Source organism: Rhyacophila brunnea, unplaced genomic scaffold, assembly GCF_057557595.1.
Source record: "Rhyacophila brunnea isolate RB1 unplaced genomic scaffold, BYU_Rbru_1.0 scaffold_2, whole genome shotgun sequence".
Lineage (NCBI taxonomy): Eukaryota > Metazoa > Arthropoda > Insecta > Trichoptera > Rhyacophilidae > Rhyacophila > Rhyacophila brunnea.
Window position 1 is genome coordinate 21947381 of NW_028232859.1, and position 11459 is coordinate 21958839.

Consider the following 11459-nt stretch of genomic DNA (forward strand, 5'->3'; position numbering starts at 1 on the left):
TGTGAAAAAGTGTTTCAAGCGTAAAATGCTTGGTTTCAAAGTTAGGTAGTCATATGCAAATTTTTATTAGCCGATCAACATATTATTAAGCAAAATAAAATTAAACATCGGCAATTGTTTGTATATTTTTAAATTGTTTTAAAAAAAAAAAAACTGCCCTCAATGAAGGACAAACTGAAGCAATGCACAATATGGATGTAATCTAATGCAAGAAAAGAGATAAAAATAGTTTACTTACGACTAGAATATATCGGTTGTTTATAGGAAATAGAAATTCAATTGTGCGGCGGGTCTCCCTCCGTCCTACTGTCGATGCCGCTGTTGCTGACAGGGTTAGCGACGCTGGCGATGGCGGCCGCTACGTGATCTCGAGGAGGGCGCTTCGACTCTTCAGACGACATCCCGGTGACAAGACGCGTACGCCACATTAAGCATCGTACCTTTATGGAGTTTTGAATTTATCAGTTGGAAAACGCACACAGCTATGGCCTATACGATGTCTTCATTTGAATGTAAGGTACTGATCACTGATCATGTTAAATGTATTTATTCTCTCCCGATACTTGAATTGAATCGATATTAAAAAACGAAAAGTAAATAAATACATAATGAACTGAAATTTTAAGTGTAAAAGGGCTATGACAATATTTAAGTCGTCTTGTAATGTCGTTTATAATTTGATTTACTCAAAGTGAAATTGCCTTCTATACGGTTGAAATGCGTTATAACCGTAAAAGTAAATTTTATAAATGTGTATAATCAAATGACGTATCAATGTTACAATGTTATCGTTTGACAACACATTTTCGTTGAAATCTTTTGAATGTATTAGTCCTTAGGAGTTTCAATTTTTTTCTTGGCATTTTGATGTAACATTTATTATGTAAATACTTCTTTCAGCTCGATTATTATTCATTCTGTTGTATATAAACGATGACACGAACCCATCTCTACTTCTACATTACACGCAGTATTACATTTCAACCTGCAGCCCCTCGACCCCCTCACGCATGCGTGTCGCATACTTCTCATAACGTTTGCCGAGAATTAGTCGATATGTACATTTCGGTACCAGACTAGAAATTTAAATCCGCATTTATGATTCTCAGTCGTCTTCTTTTAATTGAAGGACCATAGATTTGCAATCGGATACTTTTAACGTTCAAACAACAACAAATATATACTTACCGGCTTAATTTCATCGCCGAGCGATCATCTGATCATCCCATTGTAGATAAATGATAACAAATCTAAGAAATTCTATTAACGTTTTTCCGTTGTATAATGCATTAAGCGACTCAAGTTCTAGTTTAAATGATTTAGTTTGTTTCTATTCTATTCTAAATAGAGGCCCTACTTGAATTTTGGCAAATTTAAGTGAGGGTTGTAAAATGGGTAAATTAATCTATAAAATTTGATGTATTTTCTCATATTAACAAAAGTAGGATTAATAATATCTCGACATCCTTCTGATTCAATATCTTAACCTGATTCATTATTTCAAACGAGAAGTAAGTTATTGAAGAGAAGAGACACCAACAGAGAATAGGAAGAGGATAATGGCGACGGGTAGAACGCTTTCCGGTCGAATAATGAATAATAGAGTGTAAAGTATAAACGCCTTATTCCATATGTTCATTTGTATGGAATAACCGGTCGAAGAGAGTTTTTGGAAAAGTATGCGGTGCTTTATAATTTTATATCAAAACCAATAGATTTTGTAAAATTGTAAATATACTCACATCTTTATAACAAACAGTCGACAAGTTTTGCTGCATTCGTCGAGAAACACCTAATAAAATTATGTGAAATAATGAATAATGATAATCGTGTTATGATTACAGATTTCGTGTTTAGGAAAATAAGAATGGATTTTTATAAATTAACCACAAGCACATAAACAAAATAATCTGCACATTATATTATAAGGTCGTATTGGAATAATTAATTAATAAATAAAATAACGCTAAAGCTTCATATTTTACGCATCTTTCGGTCAAATAAATTTCGTTGATTGCAAATGTAAATATAATACTTACCAGTATTTATCACAATAAATTCTTAAAATTTTGTAAAGATATCGTTAAATTTTTAAATACATTTGTTTATACCTCTGTAAGTTAAAGATTATATTATTATTATGAAAAGTGATTATTGTGAATGTACCGCGAGATTCATAAAATACCCGACCGTTTGGAAGGGGATCACTTCATTTCACTTTTCATTATACTCGTAGCATAGTAACAATGTCACCATGACAATAATGAGTAAATTAACCGTGAGCTGTCCAACATCAGAATAATAGTTTAGGTCAATTTTAAATACATACCTTATTCATAATAAAAAAGGTATGACTTTACACATGTGTTTATAATTATTCTATGCGCTTAGTATCCATTATGAAAATAAATGATATTTCTTCAGACAATAACACACGATAATGGTAAATTGCAATTTACTCTAGAAATTTACAGCTTACTCTACTAAATTTTTAAAATTCTAAGATTTTCTCCTAAAATGTGCTTCGGTCAATAATAATTTATGTCAAAACAGGAATTGGGAATAGAGAGATATTCTTCATTTTTTATACAAGATTCAACAATAACTAGGAATTAAGTGTTCAAAAACTTTATCCACTTCGTTTTATTATGCCACTTTTGATATTTTCGTAGTTTTTACAATAAAATTATACTGTATTAAATTTCTCAGCTTTTTCATAATGAGAGTGAGACCGTCGATTCCGGATACATTTTATTCAAGATTTTCTATATGTTTCATAATTAATTCACTTAGGGAAACGGATCGTACGATCGGTAATAATATTATTCCCGAGTATATTTGTCAGCGTTTCAATTATCATTATTTGTTATTTTTACACATCGGGAAAATCTTGAAATGTTAATTTAAATTTTAATACTATTTTTAATTCCTGTTAAGAAAAAAAAATCATTGTCGTTTTTGAATCTAGAGCTTAACGGTTCGACAGGGAAAGCTGTTTTATTTTTGGAAAAAATATAAAAATAAATTTAATTTGAACATCAATCGTGGGCAACGCAGGTTAGTGATGAAGTGAACAATAATAAAAATATAGACATGAATAGTTGTAGACCGACATACGAAAAAAAATGTTTATAAATTAATTGTACACAATGTCTCAACCATTCAAATAATTTTTAAGTATATTAATTTTAAGACTGTAAAGTTGCCAGGGTGTGTTTATCAGAGATACTTTGTATTGTGTTTAATTCGGTTATAATTCAGGTAATTGTCAATTCAATTCAATTCAATTCGATTCTTACTCGGCAGTTTATTTAAATACGATTTAATTATTGAAGAATACATATCTCAATATATTTTTTAATAAGCAATATTCATCATAATCATGAGAAACATACTTGTCGTAAATATCCAAATCCACGATGCTTCTAATTATAATATGACGTTTGAACGTAATCTATAAATTCTATAACATTTAGTTTGGTCAGAATTATTATCACTAAAGTGATCAACGAGAGTAGGTGTATGGAAAAATTATTTTCAAGTCAACAGGCCGGACAGAGTTCACATATCAGATTTACTAACGGCAATACGTATTGTTTATGACCAGAATCTAAATTAAAATATCACAACGGAAATATCTCAAAAATTATCTTCAGATAGATTAAGTCCTATAATATGATATTTGGATATTAGGGCAGGAGTACATGTTAATTATAATAATGTGAATTTGTTATTTTTTAAAAATATATAATAATAAAGGAATCAATAAATGTCCAAAGTTTTTTGTAATAATGTATAATAAAGAAAGTTGATTTGAAACTTTTCAAAAAATACACTCTAATTATGTACTAGATTCTATTTACGTTTATATATTGTTTACGATTTCTAAAATTTTTCTCAAATTATATTCGACATCTGTATCATGTATCATTGAAATAGATGTTATAATCGGTTGTTGTTTAACTATATGTGTTGTATGTTATGATAATACATTTACAAATACATAAGTTAATAATTTATCTTACCAATGTATGTTAGGGAATTGCAATAGGGAGTAATTTTATCAAAGGCCTAACTCTTGTGACTGCTTGAGTAAAGCGAAGTCTTCCATTACATGAAATGTTTATAAATTTAAGATTATTAGGTGAGTTGTTAACAATAAAACCTACCATTACCTATTGTAACTTATTATTATTACTAGGAATATATTGTAGGAACGTTTCGTTTCGATAGATTGATTTCTCTTAAGTTTGATTTATCTTTAGAGACAATACAATTTTGTAAAGCTGCTATTTCCTGTTTGCATGTTCTACAAAAGTATATGTATAATATTGATATTAAAAATGTTTTAACAGGATTATATTAGATAGCAAATAAAACAAGGTTTAACATCACATCATCATATTCTAATTTTCATTTTATTTCTCTTCATCTACACTATTTAACCGACACACATTGAAGGCTTACGACACGCATCAACGCTGACATTGTAAATATATCACTTAGGCATCGGCTCACATGGCAGTGGGATTAATAGATATATTATTGCAAACATTCTGTTTGTTGCTGTACTTATTGTAATGTAATGACTGACACCAAAGGTTAACTAGCCAATCTAACTCTTTGGAAATATCACTCTACTTCACCTCATTATGCTTTATTGCCATTTAAATAAGTGGTATATTTACACCTTTACACCTCAGTGCTAGACTGAATTACATTTGTTCAAATTGTGTTTCAATAAAATAATGATAAGACTAATAATTTATTTATTTACTAAAGACTTCTTGATGTCTTCTTACACGTTTATCATTTACTATTTTTCAGCTCTATTCATTATTTATTGTAGAGACATTTCTGAATCATGTTTATATTCAGAATTTATATAGAATCATTCAGTTGACATTCATTTTTATAAATGCCTCTATATTACTGTGAGCAAAATTTTATAAGTGTATTTCAGTACTGCACCGGTTTAGCGAAGTCTTGAAAAATGTACACATTAATATAAATTATTTAGAAACATGCATACAAATTATTAAAAAAACCCATCGACGTACATCCATTACGAATTCCTATAAAAATATATTAGAATCAGTGTTAATTAGCTAAAAAGAGAATTTATTTTGAATTATGTTTGTTATCTCACTAAGATTCAATGAATTTCTATTTTAAGCACATTATTAATAAATTTGAACTATGAGACAGGGCTGTAATCATTTCTTAAAACCTTTAAAAATCAACAAACATCCTAAAGGGAAAATATTCTAGAATGTATCACCAGACTATATAAATAATTCTAGTGTGAACTTTCGTTTTTAGCACAACTACATAATAAATACAGGGCACTTTAAAGACCGATTGGACCCTGCGTCTGATAAGAAAAAACACAAAGAAGAAATTTACATGAAAATTAAGGTAGGTACAGTTCGGTTATGAGGAATACAGCGGAAAACACATTTTGAACATACCCGATATACTGGATTATTTATTAGTTTGGGTTAGGTTAGGTTAGGTCAACCTAACAAATAATCCAGTATATCGGCTACTTTCAAAATGTGTTTGCCGCTGTATTCCTCATAACCGAACTGTACCAAAATTAATTTAACACATAAGCATGAAGTTTGATAGTTTTGACAGAAAATATAGTTGGAGTGACGCTGAGTGAGAAAAAACGATGCAATATGCTTCATGTAGGAGCAGTCGGAAATAGTACATTCATGGGCACTACAAAACATCGCAATAGCGTAAGTTTAAGGTTAAATTGTACCACTAGAATTAAAGATTTGATTGCGAATCGCGGTGGCCCTGTACAGTACTAATAAAAGTGAAGCTGAATCACTAGCCAACAATATGGACTGAATAGAATGGACATGTGGATCCAACATAAACCTCAAACTTGAAAGGAGCATAGACTTCAACCCTAAGAAAAAATAATCTCGAGAATCGAGTGGAATTAGATAATGCTGTTTTGAATTTAGACTGACCTAAAATATTATACCTAACATCAAGAGACCCAATAGATTGCAAAGATTTTATCCATCGAAAGTAAAGGAGAAAATAGTTATAATATTATCAATTATGTTAGTTGTTAAATCAGAGGGGGCAAACTTTTTGGATGGAGGGCCAAATTCAAGAATTCAAAATGAGCGGCGGGCCGCAAGTAAAATACCATTTTTAGATATTATACACTATTTATTATCACGAAAAATAAACATTACAAAAAAAATAATGAGAAGAATGAAACTGTTCTACATTTTTTAACATTTTTTTAAATTCAGGTGTTAATTTTGTAGTTGATATTCTCAAAACTGCTTGTAAATGGGCATCGGAGATATTTGATCGTAAAGAATTTTTATTGAGGTTCATGATCGAAAATGTTTGTTCACATATATAGATTGATCCAAAAATAACGAACATTTTTCTTGCATAATCTTTAAGGGCATTGTAAAATTTGGAGATTTCTTCACGACGATGCAATCTCTTAAATCAATGTCACACTGCAGATCAATAATCTCAAGTTATAGCTCTGTCAGTACACTATCAATATCTATTGAAAATGAATCGCGTACTATTGCTAAACAAATTTTAATCTAAAAATTATAAAAAAGTTATTCATAATCAGAAGTACAATTAATGATGGCGGGCCGCAGTTTGCCCCCCCCTGTGTTAAATGAAGACTAATTTCTTATTAAAATATCATTCCAAATGTGCTTTTCAGATGTAAGCTATGGTAACTCAAATCCTGATTGGTTTCAATACCAATGAAAAATTATCACAGCTTCTCTAAAATATTACTTAGTGTGCGTCCTGAGTGGCAGCGTTCGGCGGAGCGTTGAGCGGCGCGCTCAACTCAAACGTATACCAAAAAAAGACATCGTCTATGAACATTTTCACACACGGTTATACGTTTGAGTTGCGCACGCCGCTCAACGCTGCGCCTAACGCTGCCATTCAGGACGTACACTTACAGTTCGGGAGGTACAAAAATATCTTATGACATTTTGTATCGTTTTTATCATATACATAATTGGAGATATTTCAGGATGAGCTTTATTAAAACACAAACAATTTCTTAATAAATATTTTATTCATATAAAAATTCCTAATAAATGTACATATCTACGTAAAATGGATACCTTCCGAGTTAAATCCATGTAAAAGTAACATAAAATCATCGATGTCCATTGTCCTTGCTCTTTTTTTGTCACAATCCAGTCGAGTAAGTATTTCTTCTATTTTTTCTTTTATGTCAAAATTGTCTGGGATTTCCTGTGAACAAAATAAATCAAATATTATTATAGTACTTTTATTATTCATGTTATTTGACTTGGTTAAGTTTTTAATAAAACTATTATATCACTATATTAAACCATCATACAAATTTAATATTATAAATACTTACAATATTATTCATTGAACAGTGGACTTTGTAGTTTTTCTCTAATGTAATAAGTGTAGCTGTTTGTTTAAATGCGGCTGACAATGTTTTGTTTTTCCTCACAAAGGCAATTCGGGTCAAGCCGTCCCATTCTGTGAAATTGATAGGAGGAGGTGGGTTTCTAGGTTCTATTCTGACAACATTCGATTCCACCTTCGGCGGGGGACGGAAATTATTTTTTCCAACCTAAAAAATAATATAAACAAATGTATCAATTGAGGTGCTGAGTATTGAACAAGTGCATCGAAGTTGAGGAAATCGACTTATTGCGTCAAATATGCGATTGTAAATTATAGATACCATTTTCAAGATTCTGCAAATGAAATTAAAACATTTCAATAAATATTTTTCAATTGGGAATTTTCATAAACTATGAATACAGGCCACAAAAACAATAATTAAATATTTGCCAGTGCGTCTGGTACTGTGAGAAATTAATAATTCAATAAAAGTAGGGTTTACAATAAACGTTCTGTTGTAATTTAATTATTTACCTTCATCAAAAGATCGACTCTGGCAAGCAGCTGTGTATTGATAGACAGTCTACAGTACAATTTATCTCCAGGTTTAGCGACGAGTCTTTGAGCGAATTCTCTTTGAAACATCAATACGGCGCATCTGAAGAATGGGCGGTGAAGCAGTAATTTGAATACAAGCGGTGAACTGATTTGGTATGGCACATTGGCAACGCAGATATCAAAGAAAGGCAATTCCGTCTTCAGAACATCTCCCACCATTATTTGAAGCTTCGGTTGGAATGGAGTGCCCTGCACACGCTTCTGCAGCTCGGCTACTAATCTAAAAATACACAGATGTAATATGTCATAATCTACTAACATCAACATAAAATACATTGCTTGATAAGAAAATTTAGATTTTACATATTGTATACTGAAATAATATTTATTCAATATACACCACACTCACTGTGGAGCAGAATTTAGAATGCACGCCTTTTGAACGGTGGCCTAGTGCTTCCCAAACTTTTCCATAGGACGGCCCCCAAAATCTAAAATAAATAATCCCCGGACCTGCTCCACTGAAAAATTTTGTGACAGAAAAGCAAATCGTCATAAAGTTGTAAGACACTGGTATAAAAACTATTAAATGTGCGTAATTTGTAATATCAGTAGATTCAAAGGGCTGAATTGCGAACTTACTCTGTTTAATCCAAAATGTTAATATGGTAAAAAGGTAATGCCATGGATACAATCTTTCTTTTGATTGTATTATTTTTGCTCAATATAAATATTTTAATAAAATGTTTACATACTGTGTTCTTATCTGACAAATTAAAATATATTAGACATACCTATATAATTGTAAAAAATATTCATAAATACTTCTCTACTGTTCTACTGAAACTTTACGTGGCCCCCCGACCCATAAGTTTGGTAAGCACTGCTTTAAGCATAGCAAATGAGAAATTGCTACATATAGCTCAATGAATATAATGAACATAGGTACCTATATCACATTATTTTTTTCATTATAAATTGCCTATTTTTTGCAAAAATTTAGCTATAAATCTCTAGGAAATTTTCGTTTACTTAGAAAATTCTAAGATGACATCTCAATTCTGGCTTTTTCTGCGTATACACATATTAAGATACTTATTACCGCACAAGATCTTTTTATGATTATTTTACACAATATGTGTGGACACAATAATTGGAGGGCACATTTGTAGCGGCTTCGAATCCACATAATCGTTACCTAACATATTACATCCACACTTTGGTGATCACTACGCTCTTTCGTGGAGTGGAAATAGTGATTTAAGTAGACTAAATTGGTATTGCAATATGCTGTCAGGGTCAATGGAAATGAAAATAGATTACCTGGGATCGATTTCACACGCAACAACTTTCTTTACTCTCTCCAATATTTTGACTGTCATGTTACCAGTTCCTGGACCGATTTCGAGGACGACATCAGTCGATCTCAGGGCCGACTTGTCCAGCATAGATGTGATTATAAGTGGATTCTTTAATATGTGTTGCCCAAAACTTTTGTTGAACATAATACCTGGAATTTAACACATTTTAAGTGATATACAACAGTACAAATCGACAATTCACAGATAAGATTCATTCTTCAAATTTATTTATTGATGATTTACAGAGTTTAGTTCAAATATTTTTTTTAAATATGCATACCCTGTTTGACAACATCATTATGTATCCTGGATTTCTTTTCAGCTTTTACTTTAGGCATTTTGAAAATATAATCAACTAATCTAATTTTTATGTCAACAGAACAGATTTATAGGTTATACAACAAACAACGTGACCGTAGACTTGACATTTGAAACAATATTGCCAGCATGATTTCTAGTTTTCCCGATCTGTAGTCTTTTGCTCATGATCTAAAAGATTTCCTAAGAATTTGTATATAACAAAACTGACGTAAATAGTACAAACATCTCTGTCCCAAGAAATAAACTTTTAGGTAATAAAATCAGTATTTTGATAATGTTGTGTTTGCAATGGATAGATTTATGATTTTACAATCTTTTTTTTATATTTCTATTTTATGGGTCTAATAAAAACTTTGTGTAATTATTGGTTTAAATTTTTTTATTGAGCTCTAAAATCTGTATTTTTTTATACTTTTTGTTGTAATTACTTTGATTTGGATAAAATTTTACCCTGCTCAATGAATAAATTCTAAATAGATTAATTTTTTGATGCGAAAATATTTGTACATTAATGTATAAAACGAGGGCTTAGTGTCAAACAACACTATCTACAAAAGTGCAACTTTACAGGAGAGCCAAAAATCGTTATTTTAGATTCTTGTAACTTAACAAGGGAAATGTTTCTTTTAAACCTAATGTTAATATTTCATAATTTATTGTGTATTGTACATTTATCTTGCTTATGATGATGTTAAAATTTGTAGGGATAGTTTTTAAAAAATATGAAAACAAGGGTAACTTATGTAATTAGCGTTAAACTTTACTGACGATTTAATAAGAAATTAGAAAAGATTGACATAACGTTGTTTGACTATCATGTAGCCGTAAATGTAAAATAACGTTATATAAAAAAAAAAAAAAAACACTTTTTTGTAGATAACGTTGTCTGACTTTAAGCACTCGAAAATATCCACGGAATGTACTCACAAAAATATTTGGATCTCTTTCAGTAGATGGATCAATATTTTTGTATAAATCCTACTTATTTCCTACTTTGGATCAGTGGCGCACTCAGGATTTAATATTGGGAGGAGCCCAAGGAGGAGAATGTAAATTAGTCCCATAGGCTCTTTTTCTTCTTCATGTAATTATGTTTACATATTTTCACAATACATGGCGGTATACCTATTTGAACAGTTTCTCCTAGTTTTTATTAAATTTGAGGCATAGTGGCGGGTAACATTTGAGCGTGTCATCAGCGACTGACGGATTGGAAGTGATTAATAGCAACCATGCTGGACATGTGCGCCTAGTATGCTATTACTCAAATAATATCGGCTGTGCTACCCGCTTGGTCTAGAAAGCTACTATATTTATGCCGAATTCCACTGAAATAAATGTTCTTTTGATTTACACCACCACCGACTGTAGTCTTTCTTTTCGCCGAATGTTTATCGTTGATTCTTGGTTTCTTAATATTGAGGTTCCAAAATATTAATTGAAAATGGACAAAAAAAAGTATTATTGCATTTAACCTATAGATACACAAACCTACTCAACACAGCTTAATTTCTTGTTTATCAATCTTTTGTCTATTGCACTCGGTGTACCCACACCATGACCCCCACATCCTGAAACAGGCCCTCAGGCTAGGATATTTGGCGGGCCTCCTACCTACCGCTAAGATTAAAGGAAATACTACATTAACGTTTTTCAAATTGTGTTTTAGTTCAAATTAAGGGTACTTAATTAGTACTTACTAGGACACATAATAATCAGAAAATATATTGCTATTAAAGTAAATTTATGTGTTTATCTCACTTATCTGGTCAACCCGACAGCCCGGGCCCCCAGGCTAGAGCCCTGTCAGCCCTCTCC

General features: G+C 31.2%; 2 protein-coding genes across 5 annotated transcripts in view; one reads left to right on the forward strand and one right to left on the reverse strand.

Annotated features, from left to right (window-relative positions):
• stol (voltage-dependent calcium channel subunit stolid) overlaps window positions 1-5188 on the forward strand; it is a 161037-nt gene extending 155849 nt beyond the window's left edge. For all 4 annotated transcript variants that reach the window (XM_085947296.1, XM_085947295.1, XM_085947297.1 and 1 more), the window contains one exon: window positions 265-5188. In XM_085947296.1, the coding sequence (XP_085803422.1) occupies window positions 265-366 (102 nt within the window). In that variant the 3' untranslated portion in view covers window positions 367-5188. The remainder of the gene's footprint in view (window positions 1-264) is intronic.
• Window positions 5189-7071: 1883 nt separating this feature from the next.
• Window positions 7072-9722, reverse strand: LOC147072054 (putative dimethyladenosine transferase). The gene is made up of 5 exons (XM_085946277.1): window positions 9601-9722; window positions 9283-9469; window positions 7936-8239; window positions 7406-7627; window positions 7072-7272 (listed from the first exon to the last, which is right to left on the reverse strand). Exons 1-5 carry the CDS (start codon window positions 9656-9658, stop codon window positions 7123-7125), a joined length of 921 nt encoding a protein of 306 aa, XP_085802403.1. The 5' UTR covers window positions 9659-9722; the 3' UTR covers window positions 7072-7122.
• Window positions 9723-11459: the final 1737 nt, after the last annotated feature.